Source organism: Acipenser ruthenus, chromosome 18 (genome assembly GCF_902713425.1).
Source record: "Acipenser ruthenus chromosome 18, fAciRut3.2 maternal haplotype, whole genome shotgun sequence".
Classification (NCBI taxonomy): domain Eukaryota; kingdom Metazoa; phylum Chordata; class Actinopteri; order Acipenseriformes; family Acipenseridae; genus Acipenser; species Acipenser ruthenus.
The window spans coordinates 24,787,878-24,809,066 of record NC_081206.1 but is presented as its reverse complement, the minus strand read 5'-3'; the positions used below and the strand labels follow the sequence as shown (position 1 = coordinate 24,809,066).

At 34.0% G+C, this 21,189-nt stretch overlaps 1 protein-coding gene across 2 annotated transcripts in view; it reads left to right on the top strand.

Annotated features, from left to right (window-relative positions):
- The window catches only part of LOC117963899 (uncharacterized), a 32,603-nt gene extending 15,386 nt beyond the window's left edge, over positions 1 to 17,217 (top strand). Inside the window, exons 20-33 of one of the 2 annotated variants that reach the window (XM_058991646.1) lie at positions 1,457 to 1,533; positions 1,653 to 1,810; positions 2,409 to 2,543; positions 4,115 to 4,264; positions 4,888 to 5,028; positions 6,851 to 6,964; positions 8,354 to 8,473; positions 9,230 to 9,303; positions 10,876 to 11,086; positions 12,001 to 12,153; positions 12,498 to 12,671; positions 13,067 to 13,292; positions 16,305 to 16,478; positions 16,958 to 17,217. In XM_058991646.1, the coding sequence (XP_058847629.1) occupies positions 1,457 to 1,533; positions 1,653 to 1,810; positions 2,409 to 2,543; positions 4,115 to 4,264; positions 4,888 to 5,028; positions 6,851 to 6,964; positions 8,354 to 8,473; positions 9,230 to 9,303; positions 10,876 to 11,086; positions 12,001 to 12,153; positions 12,498 to 12,671; positions 13,067 to 13,292; positions 16,305 to 16,441 (1,870 nt within the window). In that variant the 3' untranslated portion in view covers positions 16,442 to 16,478; positions 16,958 to 17,217. Of the gene's footprint in view, positions 1 to 1,456; positions 1,534 to 1,652; positions 1,811 to 2,408; positions 2,544 to 4,114; positions 4,265 to 4,887; positions 5,029 to 6,850; positions 6,965 to 8,353; positions 8,474 to 9,229; positions 9,304 to 10,875; positions 11,087 to 12,000; positions 12,154 to 12,497; positions 12,672 to 13,066; positions 13,293 to 16,304 lie in introns of both variants that reach the window. The other variant, XM_058991645.1, reaches the window with a different exon arrangement.
- The last annotated feature ends 3,972 nt before the right edge of the window (positions 17,218 to 21,189 follow it).

Sequence of the window (21,189 nt, the reverse complement as noted above, 5' to 3'; positions counted from 1 at the left end):
TATCCAGTTCATGCTCCCTCCGGCAACAATGCTGGTGGTCTGATTGAAATTACTGGTGTATGGTGGGAACACTGCTATACGGACAACACGGGACACCGAAAAGGTAATGAAATGTGTTTCTTGTAAACTTTGCAGGGTGTTCAGTAATACTTTTAAGTGCTCTCATAATCATTTATTTAAGCTGTTAAGAGGTCAGGTCAGTGGTTTACTTGAGATTATTTTGTCATACTGCAGGTGAGTTAATTGCAGGTGTAAACATTGCTTTTCATATGATGCTACATGCAAATATTTCTAACTATCTATTGTTGTCTAATGTATAACAAGTGCAACCACTGTTGGAAATTAAATGAAAACCTGAAATCTAGCTTGGTGAAAGTACCTAAATGAATTATGAAGATTTTGTTTTTCATTTTCTCTCATGTTTCTAAGGCCAGAGAAACTGACAAATTTGCATGATAACTTATGGTTTATGTAATGCAGGAAGATTGAAGGTTATTTATAGTACAACTATTAGAACTTTTTCCTCCTGAGCCCTGCATTACTGTCAAACAAACTCTAGGCAATTATGCAATAACAGATACAGAACAGATGTGAAAGTGGATCCGGGGCTTTTTTTTCATTCCCCCTTCATATGAATGTGCAAAATTGCATTGAAATGCTATCCATAAAACCTTATAATTTATAATATGTTTTTTAAGTCTCTCCCCCCCCCCCCCCCCCCCCACTTAAAGGGGATGTCTCGTGTAGATGATATTTATCGGTGCTAAATTATGCTCCCATGGTTTACCATGCACATTTGCCTATCTTGCTTTGCCTCATATTTTCATTTTGTGCAAACATGTGTACAGCCCTTAATGAGTCCTTGACATTAGTAAGATCTGCTTGCTTAGCCTTCCCATAATCCTACTTAAATTTGTGAGTTCACCTCTAAAAATGTGCATAATCCAGTCTGTACCCCGAACAAATAACACAAGCCGAATTTGAGAGAGGTGTGTTAAACTAGGTGAAACAAGTCAGTCTGACTTCCGTTTTACAACCCCTGCTCTTGTGAGATGTTAAAATAGCAGCTCGTCCCACAGGATATAATGGGCATTTGAAAAGCATTAGATCTCCACATAGTCGCAGCAAAAACGTTTAAAAAATCCTATTTGGGGCCTGACACCTGCTGAATTCATGAAGTAACTCAATTAGAAAAACATGCTGGTTTGTTCCCAGTTTAAGCATCCACACATATTTTAAGTATGAAATAACATCTTGCATCGGAATTTGTATATGGAGACTTTGGAGTTTCTATGATACTAAGTTGTCCTTTTGTGTGAATCGTGCATCATAGCCATAATGAGTAAAGGCAAACTCACATTTCAATTAAATGTTTTCTTTTTTTTATATAACATAAAAATAATAAATACACAAATAATTGTGTTAAATAATGTAATTATTGTATTCTTAATTGCAGAGGAGAGTACTTGTGTAAGATGAAGAAATTTGAACTTGCAAGCTTCTGTATCCATTATGCAGCTGAAATGAATAAAGGTAACATGCAGTGTCTATGCTAGAATCCTGAATTTCCAAAATAATGTCTTTACAGAAACGCAAATATACTTATATACTAGTGACGTGAAAATGTTTTCAATCATTTGTGATCCCAACAGCTCTAGGTTCTTCTCCGATCCAGCAAGCTGCTGTCCAGTCTTTTCTAGGGAACAACACAAAAGCCATCGATTGCCTTGTTTCAGCCATAAAAACCTGTTCCACACCACCTGTAATCATTCTTCTAGGAAAAACACAGATGAAAGCCAAGAAATACAAGGTATGAACCCTCAGTTCTTGCTTCTGTAGATTTACAGTCAGTGTTTCTGGCTTAGAGGTACAAGTATGTTCTACTACTGTTCTCCAGTAATGTTAAGTTTACTGATTTTTAATTTATAAGTCCATTTTCAGTCATTAAATGGCTAGTAAATTATTATATTGAGAATTCCAGCAGAGGGCGCTCATACCTCTAACCAGCACTGTGCTTTTTATTAATGCCTTTGAATAAAACATTTGTAACAGATGAAGTGTAAGTATCCATTACTGCATAAACAAATAAAAAACGATAATAAACGTATGTGTTTAACATATATTAAATTATAGTCAGAAATACGATGATTTAGTAGTTAATTGATTTGCTTATTTTTTGTCAAGAACATTAATAAAATGATGGTTTATTTAATTTGCATCATCATTTAGGAAAAACAACAACAAATTACATTTGTTTAGAATTTATTTTTTTATTTTCAATAATACAGAACACAAAATGTAGCTTAATGTTTAACTTACAATACATTTTCAATACTGTATTATTATATTGTATTATATAGTTGTATATGAAAGCAAATAAGTCTGTTAACAAAAAATACATGTTTTAGGAAGCAGTGAAAAGCTTCAAAACAGCATTGGATCTGTTGAGTGCAAAGGAAGGCGTTATATCAACTGCACCCGAGGCTGCAGAAATCTTTCATTTAATAGGCCTTTGCTACATGAGACAAGTCAATTTATTACAGGTAGGCTTTTTGATTACTGTACATACAATATGTAACATTGTTATAGTGGTGCTTACCAAAAATGTATTTTATTATGTATCTTATTAGATTTATAATGAACTTACTGGTCTCACTGTTATTGTGCTCACAAACTTGGTTCTTGAGTTGTTGTTTTTTTAACTTTAATTCGGGATATGCAGATATTCCAAAAACAATGCCATAGGTAAACTGCTGCGTCTTGGTATCTTTTGATGGAGGCCATATCGTCTGATTGCAGCTTAATCCACTGATGGATATTGAACTAAAGCATATGAAGTGATTACAGTGGTAGCCTTGGCCAGATATAAAAATGAGGAATTATGGCACGTTCTGCTCCACGATACAATTGAGGTCAATGCGATATGCAGTTTAGTTAACGTGTAACTGACTAGAAACTGTTTTGTCACCGATTACTACTGAAATTCAATGTTTCACCAGTAGGTGTCACATGCTGAAGATCAGGTCACTACAGGTACCAAAGTAGGTACCAAGCTGCAACAATGTTTCATCTGTAGTGTTGGCTTTGAAATATAGGCATATTCCCAATTGAGTTTTAAAGTATAACCAAGCAACCAGAAGCTCTTGTTTCTCCAACCTCTCAAGTTACATAGCCGAGTGTCAGACAAACAAGACTGGTGTTTCAACAAATCCTCCACAGGTGAAGCTAAAGGACCACAAAAGCTAATTCCAAACAGAAAACTCAATATAACAACGAAAATACACATGAGAATGCAACAGAAAATATCAAATAATAATAAAACTATTTCTTCTGTATACTTGTTTATCATTTTTATTATCAAATTCAATACAATTATTTGTTTTAGTCCACTAAACAGTAATTACAACTCAGTTCAAAGCAAACTGTAATCCCCACCTGAATGCTTTGAAATGGAACACATACAGCTGGTTTCACAGACCCCGATTAGCTGTAGTCTTTGACTGCCTCACCTAAATTAATATTGGGTAGCACTAATCTGGGTCAGTGAAACCAGCCATTAAAGTACTGAGCTCCAGTTTCACCTCTGGGTCAATTTCTGACTGAACCTTTTGGAGAATCCTAAAATGCTGGGGAATACATAAGAAAAATGTGTGCAGATGCACTCTACCAGCTTGGACTCTGTAGGATGTGTCTTCAACATACTGTAATTAACAACAGGTTAATTGAATTGCAGTTATAGGTCTTTGCTACAAGGATTAACAAATATTAAACAGTTAAACAGTTGTGTATGGAAATGTTATTTTCAAGATACACCGCCATATCACTTTTTTATTAATCAGATACCATGTATGCTTCTCTTTACCAGTGCAGACATGCACCCTTGTGATGACTCAAACAAGTACAAAAATGTAATTAAGATTAAAGGTTATTTTTAAGATTATTTTTTATTCCAACTGTGTAATCATGTGTAAAACCTGTAAAAAAAAAAATAATAATGATTTGCTTTTTCCTAGGCTGCAAAGCATCTCTGATCTCTGGGAATATATCCTGCATAAATGTCTTTAAATATTGCTACTTTAAAAGTGTATTGAAAGATGATGATTACTTCTTTCAGGCTTTGGAAGCTTTCACAAGTGCTGTGAAGATAAATCCTGAGCATGCAGATGCATTCTACCAGCGTGGACTCTGTAAGATGCGTCTTCAACAGGCCACAAGTGTCCATGATTTCAATCGAGCACTTGCCGCCAACCCAAACCTCTTTCAAGTACTTAACATTATACTTTTGATAAGATACTGCCTTCATTTCCCTGTATGTGTGATTTTGCATGGGTTGTTTCAGTTTTTATTTAAAACTTAAATCTTTGGGCTCCCCAGTGACTCACTGCCGTGGGGAGTGCAAGTGAGATTCTGTGATCCAGCAGTGGCCTTTACTCTCCCATAGGCCAGAAAGTGAAAATCTGTTTTTATTTATTTATTTATTTTTGCCTCATCGCATCAAAGTGAGCCTTTCTGGGCTCGTGTTAGGCAAGACAAAGGGAAACCTCAGGCTGAACTTGGCAACATTCACGGCTTATGTTCTCCAGGAGAAAAGAGGCAGTTGGCTGTGTGACATATATTTTCATGGTACCGACATCTCTTTTGGCTAAGCTATTGAAAGCTATAGATTTCCATTGCATAGCAGGCTTTACTGTGGTCTTATAGTAGTTAGTCACACTTCAGCTTAATTAGACTTGTCAATATGGTTGTAGTCATAATTAAACTCATATTAATGCCAGTTTCAATAACTTAAACTGATATGGAGTCTTATATGTAACATGGCATAGCCTTTTGAGTATTTTTTTTTTTTTAATGTATTAATGGGATAATTTTACTCGTGTCTTTCTTAAGGTATACCTAAGCCGTGCTGCTTTCTATGGTGAAAAATGTCGCTACTCAAAGGCTGTTCTTAACTGCAATGAAGCTATCAAAATTCACCCGAAGAGTGTGAGAGCATATCTTTACAGAGGTGCTTTAAAGTTCTACATGAAGGTAAGCTAAGTACATAAATAACCTTATCTAGAGTAAATGTGTATTTGCCACTCACAGTATTGATATTTATGTTAATATTTGCTAAGATTATGCTGAAGATCAACTTTAACCACTGTTTTTCAACATTTTCTAATTTTCTAAAGCTTATGTGGATACATATTTAACACTAATCTAATTGAAAAGGTACAATACATTTCAAAAAAGAACACCCCCTGTGTTTCATAGCTGTTTAGGTCTTCAAGGTGGTCTTTTTTAGCTGTGCAAAGTGTAGCTATATTTATATTATACAGCATAAAATAGAGTGGAAGGTAAAACACAAAAAGAACATAGTGTCTTATTCCCGGTAGGAGTGAAGTGATTTATGTTGAAAGGCTGATGTGACACAGGGAGTCCACTAGTCCCTGAGCAGAAACTGCACGATTCTTTTGACATTTGGTTATAGATGTATTGAGTCCTACTCTTTTTTTTTATATATATATTGAAAAAGTGTGTGATGGTTAGTTCACATTGCCTTCCACTGTTATATAATTTATATATCTGGGTGAAAAGGAATGAGTTGAATTATTTACTTTTGACGAAATGGTTGTTTGTTATACAGATTCCCAATTCCTGTTACCATGCCATGTGGAGAGAACCTTGAGGAAAACCTAATAGGGAGAGGTTGTTGTATGGAAATAAATAAAGAACTAGATTATGGTTAAGTTAGTTAAGAGAAAGAGTGCTTTTTAATTAACTTAAACGTTTTTATACATTTAGCGTATATGCAAATCAATGTGAATGTTATTGTAAAACACAAATATTTCATTCAGCCACACTGAACTTTTAAAAGGCATATTAATTTAGTACTTATTACTGTGTACTTAACAAATGCACTTTTTAATTAAGAATAGTTTGTTTATGTAAATAAGTATCATTTGACGTAATCGTAATATCTTGTCACGTTTTTCAACATAAAAGACGCAATCTTGACGATGCCCTGGACTTCCCTGCAGCCTGTTCGTGTTGGAATACTAATACTAATATTAGTATTTTTCTTTTATTCACAGATCAGTTACATAACTTAAGTAAATAACATATCTGCTAAAATAAACTTATAGCCTCTAACCACTGTTAGTAAGTCTCTATTGGTATCTGAGCAAGGTGGCTGCTGTGTACTTCTCATTCTAAACTGACCTGTGCAGAGTGATTTAGCCTGTCTGTGAAAATGGACTTCAAATCACACAGTTAACTTATGCAGTTCACTTAGTGACTGCACTTTAATGGAATTATCAAACAGAAATGGACCTGCAGTTATTACTGAGAACTGTACAAACCCTGTTGTGATTATTGCTCCTGCCTGTCACTCAATACCACTCAGTTTCATTGCGATAACGGAAACAAGACATATTTCTTGCAATTTAAAATACAACCTCTTGAACTACAAACTAGGCTTATAAGAATACAGTCCAGTTTGACACAAATATCTATTTTTCAGTATAAATAGTTAACACGTTTATGTGTTGAGGGACCTGAAAATAAAATATAATTTACCTTAAAATGATTTGAGCTGCCTCTGTCGGCAGATGGAATCCTATTCAAATTTTTTTTTTTTTTTTTTTTTTTTTTTGCTAAATAATGAAGTTTTTACCTCTTTGGAAATTCATGAGCTTATTAAGTTGCAGATCATGATCCTTTTGCAAGCCATAGAGAGAAAAAGATTATTATCACATTTTGATTTGGTGCTCAAATTCTGCAATTCCTACATGTTTGTGTAATACAGGATTCAGTAAAGCCAAATAATATCTTAGCTTTACTTTTACAATTTGTTAATGTTTTTTGCCAGGTATATAAGAATGCGTTGGAAGACCTAACTACAGCTATCAACCTTGACAACATGTGCACTTTGGCGTATTACAATAGAGGAGTGTGCTATCAGCAAACAGAGCAGTATGAAAAAGCAAGTATACATTTTTTAATGCACTAAAGACATACAATCTGTTTAAGTATTCTGAAAGTTGTAAAGTTTGAAATCTTTTTTGTGCGTCATAGTTTGGACTTACATGGTTGTTTTAAAGACCGTTTTACATTTTCAATATTCAAAAGTAGCCAATATTCTTAATTTTAGGTATTGCTGCACCCCCTAATAGACTTTATTCCATGTGTTTTAAATTAATATCTAAGGTTTAAGGTTTGGTTGTAATGTGCTGTCTGTGGGTCTTGGCAGTTTCTCAGGAACCTTTCACATATAGTTAATTTTCACGTTAATGTGAATTAAAGCACAGTTCGGTTCATTTGCATGCATATGTGAAACATCAATAACAACTTGATTTGCACCAAAATTTGCATTAAACTAACCAAACTGAACAGTCCAATTGCAAACAATTTTGGTATGTTTGCGCTGTTTTATTTACATTAATAAACCAAATGCAGTTAAGTTTGATTTGCTAATGAATTGCACCAGTAAAATTAACCTGAAATGTACATATTGTACACTGCAACCAATTAAACCGTCCACAGCCCTAATACACATGTATATTTATATCTAGAAAACCACATTATTATTATTATTATTATTATTTATTTCTTAGCAGATGCCCTTATCCAGGGCAACTTACAATTGTTACAAGCTATCACATTATTTTTACATACAATTACATTATTTTTTTACACATCATTTTTACATACAATTACCCATTTATACAGTTGGGTTTTTTACTGGAGCAATCTAGGTAAAGTACCTTTCTCCAGGGTACAGCAGCAGTGTCCCCCACCTGGGATTGAACCCACGACCCCCCCGGTCAAGAGTCCAGAGCCCTAACCATTACTCCACACTGCTGCCCTTATACAGAGTGAACTACCTGTCTGCTGTATGTCTTTATGGCTGTCACACTCATTTTTTAAATGCATGTATGGTGGATATAGTTGATTGTGATATACCCCTTCATGATACCAAAAGCTCTAATTTTGTATGTATAGAATGGAAGAGAATGTATGTTATTAACATACTTGCTAATACATGTTAGGCATGGTTTGTCAAACGATATTGACTAAATCTCAGACAGTACAAATGAAATGTATGCATATTTTTATGTACATTAAGAAAACACGAATTCACTGAGCAAAACAGAACATTACATTTACAAATATTTTATTACAGCAAAGCAGAGTTATTTATTTGAAATGGAGAAAAGTGAGCAAAATGTACTCAAAATCCACTTCGTTTTGGTTAATTAACAGTGGGGCAATATTTCATAAGCATGTATCAGTGAGTAAGAGAGAGTGTTTAAAAAATGGTCATATTTTGCTGCTTGAAAATATTTTGAAAACCTTTCATTCCTGTATTTAGGCTTTAAAAGACTATGGAATTGTACTTCTTCTTGGAAGCAGACAGGAAGTTGATCTTAAAGTGCTAATTAATCGTGGACTACTGTATGCAAAGCTCAATGACCATCATAATGCACTGCTGGTAAGTGAGGTCCAGTGTACAATACTCATAAAGATATTTGTAAGTTAATATAAACACATAACAGTCCTCAAAGGAAATCAAACCGAAGCTGATGCCAAGTAGGAAAAGCAATTCTTTCTTTCTTTTAGAGCAACAGACCTTAAACACACAAGGTTTATATATGATTGTTTTTGGTCTTTCTAAAGTCACTTTATAGCATTTATTAGCAATTACCAGAGCACTTGTTAATTTCTCTTATTTTGTTGTCATTCGTGTTTCAATTGCTAATAACCACTTAGCCAGCGAGTACTTTTCAAGCTAAAATCAAGCTAAATGTAACTCTTCAGAAATGTTCTTCCTTTAAACTATTTTTTTAAATAGTCGCAAAGCTTAAAAATATTTTTGATCAACTAACACAGTTGGACCTGCCTTTACCAAAATAAATATTTAGAAATACCATTGGCAGTGTACAACTAACTATAGAAGAGTAATAATGTTATTAATGAAACAAGCTGAACAGTGTGTGCTTCAAATAGCAATAGCACATTATTTATCCAATTGCAGAAAAATTATATTTTAAACATTGGTTTCATGTTTTATCTGTGTCACTAATACAGATTTTAATACTGTAAATAAAATGAACATATTAGTAACATAAATTGTCAAAGAAAGAAATAGAATATTGTAGTCTATAAGGCAATTGCTGTAAAATGTTTACAGACGTTTGACAAGAAACTTTTACATTTTCTTTATACAAAATTATCTTAAATGTTGCAGGATTTCAAGGCTGCCACCATGATAAACCCTGAAGACCCAGCAATCTTCAATGCCCTTGGGATCTGCCATCACAGGTATGTTGTAGCTCTAGCAATATAGGTTATTTAAGGAATATATAGAAAAATGGTTTATCTGTTAATATCAAAACAGAATACATCTGGTTTTGTATTCAACTACTAGGGGCATAACCTGCTGGAAGTCAAATAGCTTTGCCCAATTGCCACATTTTATGTATTTTCTAAGAAATGTATTTCTCTAACAAAAATATATGTTCCTGTATGTTGTGTTGCCTGTTCCCTATTTATAATGTAATATACAGTATATCTCAATTATAGGCCTCCAAAATGTATTTATAATTCACCATGTGAACAAAAGCCAACTGTAGCCTCTTTTTCAAGACTTCTTCCCAGTTAGATTGTAAAATAAACATGACCTCATTGGAAATTAACAAGAAAATACAGTGTTATTTTCAATGTTTATGAAAGTCAGTGTTAACAGTACATACAATGAATTATGGGTCCCATCAGCTGTGATAAAGTATAAATAACAAGGTGAAAACGGAAAGGTTAAACAATTCTTTATTACCTATTGTTGGAAAAAACAAGGAGGTGTGATGAATTAAGTTGTTTTTCACAGCCTTTGGGCATTTCGATGTACAATAATAATAATAAATAAATAAATGAGTATCTTGCTGTGCTGTGCGACTGAGACATATGCACTGTGAGCTGTCTGACAGTGAACAACAGTAGTTAGTATTAGGCTGTTTACCCTTGACAAACGTGAGTTGTATCCGGAATCCATGAAGAGTATCTGTATTAATGAAATAAAATTACAAAAATAAATGTTGACTTCAGGTAAAAAAAAGTTCCGGAGCATGGCTCTGGCCCGCTCCAGCCACCCCCACTATACACCTGGTAGCGTGTCATATACTGTAGAGCCATGTCCAAATGAGTCCCATCAGTTATTTACACTCATTTGGAGGAATCAGAGCATGCTGGCATATGAATGAGCTTGTAGTTGATCAAATGCTCAGAGATCAAAGGAAATTAATAAAGTTGCATAATTTGGTGCAGACCGACTGCATGCATTGTTCTAAATTCATTTATGTGCGAATCCATTGCATTTTAAAATACGTGGATGTTATTTATATACAGTAGTTTTACAAAGTGCCAGTAACATCTAACCCGGGTCCATTTTGTATACATAAGTCAGTGAATAAGTATTCAGCTAGTGTCCAAAATAATGTATTGGAATTAACTGATATTAAAAAAAAAAAAGTTAATATGTGTACACTGTGTATTTGAGAAAATTACATTTTACTCTAGCTACACTAAAACTGTTAATACGAAGTTTTACTAGATCGTACATAGACATTTTGAAATAGTTTTTCAGGCAAATACATACCTATTACCTATACTGTTGAACCTGTAATGCAATATGTTTTCAGTCTATTAAATAGCAGTCTTTTGTATTTATTGGTTTATGCATATGCCTCTTTATGCACCTTTATGGCCACGGCTCATTCAAATTATTAAAAGGAATCCTTGTAATGTGTTTTTTTTAATGTTCATATTCTAGAATAATAAAAAGTACCTTTCTTTTGTGTTTTTTTTTTTTTTTTTTTTTTTTGCATTGTTGGTATTTAGACTTGGACAACTTGCCGTAGCAATTGATGCCTTTAACCAAGCAATTAAACTAAAGCCATTTTTCCTGGATGCGTATGTGGGACGTGGGAATGTATACATGGATTACGGCCACGAAGCAGCAAACAAACAAGCACAGAGAGATTTCCTTACAGCACTGCACTTAAACCCTGCATGTTCAAAAGCCAGAATCAACCTTGGTTACAACTTCCAGGTAACAGTGTGATTTTTAATGATTTGAACAGCTTCCGGTCTTTATGCTGCCACCCTTAAACTTATAATACTGGTTGTTTGCAGTCTTTCCACAGTGTTTCTTTTGTGTGTGTGTGTATTTAGTGATGTTTATTCCTGGGGAAAAAAACAAAAAAAACACCAGCAGGATTAATGTAAAGTCAAAGGGTAGTGATATTAAGATCTGCCGCTGTAGGGAATTAAAATCGACCCCAGAGGGGCCTTGAGGTGTAGTGGGTCCCATTATTGGATTCACTACATATCCATCTTTAGGGCTGATGCTGATCTAAGCCCAGGCTTGATGAGGTCTGTTTATGTCTGAGTTTTTCAACAGGTTGAATTTAATTAGGTCTCTTCATTATTTTGAGAGCCTGATTTCCATGACCCCATAATCCAGGTGTGGACAGTCACAGTGCCAACAGTTAGATTGTAGAACAAAAAGGATTTCATGTCATTTTCAAATCAGTCCAGATGGGAGATGAAAACGCAGTGTACCATTTCTGTAGGCCTAGCCTTCACCACATGTTGCTGCCATCCCTCAACTTAATGAGCTGTGCAATTCAGGACCGTGACATTCTGCTGTGTCTGACCTTGCTGAGCAGTAATGCAAAGCAAACTAAATATAGCAATTTAAAAATGAATCCGATTTATTGGTTGATCACTGTGGTGCATTCGCTCGGTAGCTCTGTACTAAAATTTGACTTGATGGTTTGAAGGTGACATTTAAAAAAAACATTTTTTTTTTTTATTGTAAAATTGCTGCTTTTTTTGTATATATTTGAAATAGTATGAAGTATAAATTAGAAAATTCACTGTATTATAGCCACTAAAAAAGTTTTGAAAAGATGTCTGCAGTATATGAAAATATGAATGTCACAAAAATGTTATTCTTTCAAGGTTTTTGGAAACTTCAAGAAAGCCTGGAATCAGTTTACAGTTGTAGCTGATATAGATCCGACATGCAGTACTGCTTATGAGGGACGATCTGTCATCAACCTTCAAATGGGCAACACATTTGCTGCATTTCAAGATGTAAATACAGCTTTGAAGGTATGTATTTAAACTTGGACTAAAATAAAATAAGAATCATGACTGACACTCTGGCCCTTATTTTTTGGTGTGATTCATAAGTAAGACTTACCTACACAATATTACAGTCATCCATACTACAGTTTAGTGACTGCAGTGTAGGATATTACAATTGCAGATCTCACATACAATGTCCACTCAAATGTAACTTTAACAGGCTTTAACAACTTATCTCCACCATAAATGTAAAACGAGATCTATCAGTAACATGAAAAGTATTAATGTAGTTAGTGATTGCAAGAGAATATTTTGTTGTGTTCATGAATTGTGCTTAAACTTCCAATTCTTTGCATTTCTATATAAAGCTTAACAAAGCCTCTGATGAGCTGATTACAAACCGTGGTGTCATACATCAGTTCATGGGAGACCATTCCAATGCAATGAAGGACTACAAGAGGGCAATTACAATTAACCCTCATTATGCGTTGGCTTATTTCAATGCTGCCAACATCTACTTCTACAATAGACAGTTTGAACAGGTAAGAAATTGAATTCTTTTTTCGCACTGAATTAGCTCCCAAGCGGCAGCATTCTTCTTCATGAATGTTGTTTTTTGAGTAAATCAATCAAATACAAAACTCTCATCCACTCACTGCTCACAAAAAACTATGCAAATCCACAACTTGTTGTTTTTAAATAACAAATGCTATACTTCAAATCCTTTCCCTCAATTGTAGTAAGCTGTGTTTCTTTGAAAATGAAGTGACTTTAAGTCAAGTTTAAATGTTTATTTATTAATGTATTTATTTTTTATCTTACAAACTGAAAACAACATTATTTTTAGGTCAAGTGAACTACTTTCATAGATTTATAGGTGGTGAATGAAAGAGGTGAAAATATTAAATTAAATTGATCATTTGAATTCCTGTTACAGGCCAGTGAGTACTATACTAAGGCGTTTGACCTTGATCCAAGTAACGAATCCTCTGTTCTGAATCGAGCAATTACCCGGACTTTGCTTCGAAATGTGCAAGGAGCTCTGGAGGATTTTAAAGAAGCTTTGAATCTCAGCCCATTCTCTGCTCAAATATATTTTAATAGGGCAAACCTTTACATATCTCTAAAGCAGTACCAATTGGCTGAGAATGACCTCTCTCAAGGTAGGGATTTTTTTTTTGCTATATTGATAATTAAATGAAAATTTTTTTTTTTAAATAGTTTACTTGATAGCCCATTTTCACAGCACGTATGTGTGGTGGTATTTCATTTTATAACTAAGAAAATTACCATTGCTCATAAAATGTTAATATCTCAACAACATGGCAATGCCCATCCATTTGTAAACTTAAAAAAACTGTTAAAATTGTATATACATATAAAAAAATATCTGATCCCGCAATCAAAACTTGCATGAAAACTTTAAATATAATTATTCTTCATAGTTGTATTGGATTGTTATAAAATGCCTTCAACAACCCACATGCTTTAAAAAATCCCAAAATCATCATACTGATTAGATCTCATGATCTCACATCTTTTTTGACCATGATTCAATAAGACAGGGCCATTATATAATTACATAATGACCATACTTCCTCGAGTGCAATTGATCTAAGTTGATATAAGTAGAGTATGACCATTTTTCAAAGTGTTTACTCCAGGGTTTTATTTGGTCCTATTTTTTTTTAAGAGAAGATGTGGTGTTAATTTTACTAAATTGGAAACTTTGAAATATGTTGTTGGTTCTTGTCAACTCACGAAATATGCCAGACATCGGCTTTACACAACGATGATGTTCACCAGTTATTTTGTGTGGGATGAAAACATAATCAGTAAAACAATACAGTATCAGACCTACACATCAATACACAATTATAAACAAACTTCTATAACATATATACTGTCTGATTTATTTGCATCACAAAGAACTTGGAAATTCCTGTACAGGTGTTCAACATGTGACATATGATTCCCCATTATGAACTACCTGCAATGACATTGTTCATTTTAAATGAATCACTACAACCCCACACTTAGAAACAAATTAATAAGGCAAAACTCAATTATGGTAAATTGGATTTTAATCCTAATGATCTGAATTAACATATTGGAAAACAATACAGATGTATGTGCATTTGATAAATACTATTACTAATATTCCTACAAATATACAAACATAAAAGTTGTTGTTTTATTGATTGTATTGCAACAGAAACGGTTTGTTTTAACTAGATTGTTATCATCTGTCTGTACTGTGATGCAAGCCCTTTGTAAAAGTGATTATAGTAACCTTAGATATACTATTTTATAACATGCATAGATTCACCTATACAAACCAGCCAATGCATGGTGTAAATATAAGATAGCCAGGCAGTATACTTTGTTCGCCATTACCAGTTTTCTAACAGTATTTTTCCTAAAAGCTATTTTTTTTTTTTTTTTGCTGGTTACCAGGGTTACCAGGGTTACGATGATTACACTTCTAAGAATCCTGTGAATTGGATTTCAGCAGCTCTTTGTAGCTATTGGTGAAAATGAGAATTATATTGTTGATCAAAGTGAAGGTGCACTTTGTATTTTTTCAGCCATCAGAAGATGATACAGTCCAGATATTGATTGGAACTTGTTTTTAGCAGATAATGTGTCAAGATTGTTTGTTTTTTTTTCTTCTTTTTTTTTTAAAAATGTGTCATGTCTTTTATCTCATGCACTTTGGATATGTCCACCCAGCATCCTAGATAACTTCATCTAATCATTCTTGGGTGCTTTGCTGAAACAGTTTCATGTTTATGCTTCCAGTTGCACTTTGTAAGGATTGTATGGGTTACTCTTGTTTGTCTTGTTTGGTTTAATATGCACAAAAGTCAGTTGAGCTAAAAGATAGTTTTAAATAGAACTATAGAAATATAAGTTAAAATAGAAGCAAATCATTAAAGAGGTAGTAAGCATTTTTGTATTAATTAAGCTGCATTCTTTTTGACATTTATATTGGTATTTTCACAGCAATTAATTCTAAAGTCCTTCAATACATAACCAGGATAATATATTGTCAGATCACCTTTCCTTTTAATTTGTGAATCATGCACAGGAAAAAAAACTTCTTTTTTTCCCAGGCATCCTACTCTATTTGATGTCATACATCTAGAAAAAATGTATGGAAAAGTTCATACTTTTACTTTAATTACTCTCAGTGTTGAGAGCATTCACAAGACCCATTGCTATTCAAGCTTTACTTTACCTTTCACTAAGATTTTTATTTTTATTTTTTTTACTCTTTAACTGTATAATTCATGTTGATGAGATTATATTGCAATTTTGGTCTAATTTTAAGTATGTTCTGAATTAATTTCTGGTAACATGCAGCAGTGTGGAGTAGTGGTTAGGGCTCTGGACTCTTGACTGGAGGGTTGTGGGTTCAATCCCAGGTGGGGGACACTGCTGCTGTACCCTTGAGCAAGGTACTTTACCTAGATTGCTCCAGTAAAAACCCAACTGTATAAATGGGTAATTGTATGTAAAAATCTTGTAAGTCGCCCTGGATAAGGGTGTCGGCTAAGAAATTGAGTATTTGAGATATATTGGGATTGGAATAATGGACTTTATTTAAATATATTGTGGTTTATAAAGAAAATATATTGCCCTAGAAAAATCTCAACCTACCTATATTCTCATACACACAAAACACCCTATAGTTAACACATAAATAGCACATTACAAAGCCTTTCTGTGAAGTTAATTCTGTAGTTTTCTAGCACCTATTAACTCAGAGAAGCATAGCTTTAGACAAGTTAATGCATTTCAGCTAGAGGAGAGACAATAATTAAGTCTAGTGGATGAACCATGAAGTGTATGTACAGCTTATAGGGCACAAAATCAATACAACTTTTTTGTCATCACAAATAGGCTTTTTATTTCTTAATCATTGTGTCTGACAGCATAAATATCTCCATGGACAAGGTAACTTTAATAAAATATGTTTTGCTTAAAAGGCAAGGCACTCGCTGAACCCAGGAAAAGTATAAAGAAATACTTTTGAAGTTGTTTTAATCACCTGAACATTGTCCGGTAAAATGTTTGCAATACAGTGTCATTGGCCTTTAGAAAATAGCTTTTAAAAAGTAGAAATGATTTGTTGTCAATGGGTAATAATGACACTTCTCTCTTCTGCACAGCACTCCTGCTTCAGCCCCATGATGCACTGGTGTATAAACTCAGAGCTGATGTACGAGGTCAGCTTGGTTTAACAGAACAAGCTATTTTGGATTACAAGCAAGCAGTAGAACTTCAGGAAGCTACTCAAGCTCTATAAAGCATCCCCACTGATGCACCTGTTTTCACTGTGTAGTGTAAGGATACTTAAAATATTATCACAAAAAGTTCTGATGTTTAATAATTCAAGTATAAAACAGATTTGTAAATAAGATGAAAAACTTAAATATGTCAATGTTTTACTGGATAACATTAAATACAAATATGACATTTTAAGGATAGCAGTATGTTTATAAACTCAAATTCTTGTCTGCTGTTAACAGTGTTGTTAGTAACCAAAGCTTCATCTTCCTGTTTTATAATTTTTGGGGAAATTCTTTAGGTTCTAGATGATCCTTTTAGAATGATGTTGTTTGTTCTTTAATACTATATTTTCTATGTATAGTGACTGTTCGGAATCATTTTTATTGTTGTATTGTTATTTGTGAGTATGGACTTGTGGCAGGGTGATTGCCCTGCACAGTGGTAAATTAGTGTTGGTGTGATTTATGTGGGAATGGGTTTATTTTGTGTCATTTTTGGAGTTGATTTGTTTGATTGAATTATTGTTTTACAGACGGGCGCTCGATTGAGACGCTCGATTGCTGCCTGCTAGGCTTGGTTGAGGGGAAGGGCAGCAGGTGATTGGCTGGGCTGGACCTCAATCAGCAGGTGGGTGGGTCTTGATCGAGTGTCCGTCAGGTTAAAAACACGCGTGAAACGAGGAAGACCCTGTCACAGGACTATTTAGGTCTCTATTTGTATTAGTGCTCGCACTATTAAAATGTACCTGTGCTTGTCCTGCGGGCACAAAGTGAATAAACTGAACTAAAAGAACTAGAATGCTTTGGGTATTATTTCCCAGCTGAGGAACATTTTCAACCTGAGCATCTTAAGGTAATCATTTCTGGTTTGGTATTTTTGGATGCCATTTCTCTTATTTTAGTTCAGGGAAGAATTTTTCCTCAACATGATTACAAGTTGCAGAAGCTTTTTGTTTGTGACACCACACAACATGACATGGTCTTTTTATCTTGTGAGGTTTGTCACTTGGTGATTAAGAGGCTTGAATTGGAACAATCAGAAGTGAAGCAAAAATACAATTTCGAGTAAAAGGTGTAAAATACTGTGCATTTGAAGTACATCCCTCTGATGTTATATGGGGATTTGTGCCTAGAACCTTCCTTGAGTGGAAAAACATGGTACTTTATGTGATTCTGCCAGCTCTGAACATGGAAGTGGTGAGAGAAGACTATTGTGAGTTACTCTGTTTGTGCAACAGTGAACAGCTGTCATCTGACAGTTCATTTGTTGAAGTAAGTTTAAAGGGGTATAGGTAACAGATTGTATTTTCTTGACAGCAAAAGATGCCAAAAGTGAGAATAGAGATTTCTGACAAATGTAGTAATTCTCCTTTTTTTCCTAGTTAAACCAATGCTATTAAACCAGACACATTACTGTTCATGTATTAGCTTAAACTATGGCAGCACTGGGTAAATGTGTCATTCAGTAGTCATTCAGTGTCTGTCTATTAACACAGTCGCAGTTGATGATAATTACTTTGTATTAAACAGATAACTGAAGCCCTATCTCTCATCAGCTCAAGGGAAGACTGAGGGTAATTGAAAAACTGTCACTTTTAGATATTACTGGTGACGTGAAGTCCTTGTTTTTTTTTTCTGGAATGCAGGTTTGGGTAAGAGGCAGATACATCCACAGTAGCCAACTGCATGCTTCTTACAAGCATTTCTACAATACATGCACAATAAAACTGTGATTTCCTAATATATAATTGCCTTTCCAATTGCTACTGCTGCTGTCAGTCCTTTTCCTAAACTAACTCACCCAGGGAGCTGTCACCCAGCTCCTCTTTTATACAATGTGGCCAGGTAAAATTGGCAATCAGAGTCACTTAGAACCTGGCCACATTCTGCACATGTATTTTAAGATCCTCTCCAATCAGGCCAGACTAACCAATCCAGCCACATTCTTACATCACATGGCTTGTCTGCCTGTTGGAGGAGAACCCAGACATCATGCAGAGATTTTAGTTTAAATCCCTGGTTACAATAATAATTACAAACACACACACACACACACACACACACACACTATATATATATATATATATATATATATATATATATATATATATATATATACAGTATATTATGTTTTTTTTTATGCTGCATGTTTTAAACATTTTTTTTATTTTTACCAAATCTCATTTGGAATCCATCTTGCATTTATTCAAATCCACGATGGAACTGCACTGATCTTGAAGGAAATTGGAATGTTTAATTTGGTGTTCAACTTTATCTTCCATACCTTGTACTTGTTATATATGGGCAGTTATTTAACCGTAGACAAGCCACATCATGGGGGCACATGGGTTATTCGGAAGTGCATGGCGTGTCCTTTATATGTACAAAAATATCCATTGGTAAAGGGGACAATGTGTCAGTGAGCGTGCTGCTAAGAAAAATCCAGTCACATTATAATCTGATAGCTTACTGTCTACTTATGCTGCTGGTGCACTTTCCATTTTGCATTGACATCCTGTGCTTTCTTTAGAAAAAACACCTTCAAAAGCAGCACTTTAGAGTTGAATACTTGCTTTGTCAGTGCTGTAATAAAGTTATGCGTAATACTCCCTAATGACCTAACTTTAAAAACATTAAGGCTGCCTTGGGCAGGGTTTCCAGATTTTATATTAAAAAAACTTCCTCTGAGATGAAAGAAAATAAATAAAACAAGGCAATATTTATTTTGTATATCTGCCTGTTCTAGTTCAAATGTCACATACTATGCAATGCAATAATATACAATCTAAAAAATAAATCAAATTGTATTATTTTAAACTGCAGGTTAAAATAATACAAATCCAGAGGACTGCAATCCAATAAATTGAGAAAAAATATTCAGATAAACCCTTTTCTTGATTCAGTATATGTATTGTATATCTTTTTGAACAATCACTCCTTCCAATTGGAAAATCAATTTTGGATGAGTCGTTACTTTTATTAGAGTACAATTTGTAAAGCATTGTGAGCAGTTGAAAAGATCTAAAACAATTTTATTGCATGCAAAGAATAAAGGAAATATACAATAGAACTATGCAGACATTTCTAATTAAAGTCAACTCAGTGTATACTAGCAAATCTTTATTGATCTAATTTACTATACAGTACTGAATAAACAAGTACATCGGTAAGTGTGACTTACAGGCAGATAGATGAACGGACAGATAGACATTTCCATATATCCCCAGAATCTGACACACTCAATAACATATGTATGCCTCCACTATATCTCCTTCCCAGGGGATTTTGTCCTCAGCAGAGAATAATAATAAGTTAAAAGGTAACATACATAATACAAAGTATGTTGGGCTGATTGGTGAAAGGCAAAGTAGAAACCAAGTCAAACAAGTTCCCTTGTGTATGCTGGTTTTAATATTGATTAAATACACCTGGAAATATTACTCATTTGGTATAATGAGGATACATGGAAATTTAGTGGAAATGGCAGTATACAGGTCAGACTGCATCATTAGTCCAGAATCACTGAAAACAAAAACATACAGCAGTGAAGAAATGTTACAAATTTCTAACTCTACAGAAACAGCAAGAAACTGGCAGATGAAATGACAATATTTTAATTTAAACACGTATTAAATGTGCAAAAACCTTTTTCAATGAATGTTCCTACCTTAAATTAGATTCCGTACCCTTCACTGCCCTATTTATTCTTTCATTTATACAGTAGTCAAGCAATAGAACACTCATAATGGAACTTAAGTAAGATCAAAGGACACAACTGCGTACCAGATGTGTCAACCAGAGAAATATCTGTCTGCAATAGAAAACATTTCTAATATAATTAGGCAATAGATAATATAATTCTTTATGGTATTCTGCCACTATAATCTGTTATTGTGGCAGTGGTAGCTTTGCAAAAAAGCTGTCAAGAAAGAGTATGTTTTTCTTGTACGACACTCACAATCAAACTTGACCAATGGAATAACAGAATAAATACCTGTATGTGTTCTGTGCTCTTGCCTGTGCTCTTGTATGTTAGAATGGCAGGATATAAAACTGACGGAGTAGTTGTGCTGTTAGAAGAACAAAAATCCCAAAATGATGAATCTTTTCTATTTCAGTGCCTGTGTATCTGTCTATATGTCTGTACTGTACATGCTCACACTGCTTATCATTCTTCTTTGCACTGTCCTCTTTAAATGTGTTTGGTTCATCTCCAGTTCTTAATCCAATAAAGCTGGAATGACACATTATACACCATTAACTTTTATTAGAGATGTTAGAGGATTGTACAGTATGTGAGTTTTCTTTAAGACAAATAATGATAATAGCGATAGTATAAATGTAGAGTAAATATTTTTATTTTTGTAACAAGTGAACGTTGTCAATACAGTGTTTCAACAAGAATAATATATTTCGAGAATAGCTATAATTTCTTATGTATTTTCCACTTCATGGAGCAATAAGATTACAATTCACATGGTCACACCTCCTGATGAACATCAGAAACATTCTGTTCTAAGAGTGTAGAAAAGAAGTTCCATTATGCATTTGAATTACAATTCAGCACCTTGGACAGCTACAGAAGCACTCTAGCCAATGATTTATCAACCTACAGTACATTTCAAATACAAGTATATTACTTTTCAACCAGCAATTCAAATGAACAATTAAGAAAACAGCTCATATAATTTACACTGTTCTCACATCCAGTGTTCCTTTAAATCTGGATGGTATTGTCATGTTAGATCAAACACCTATACTTCTC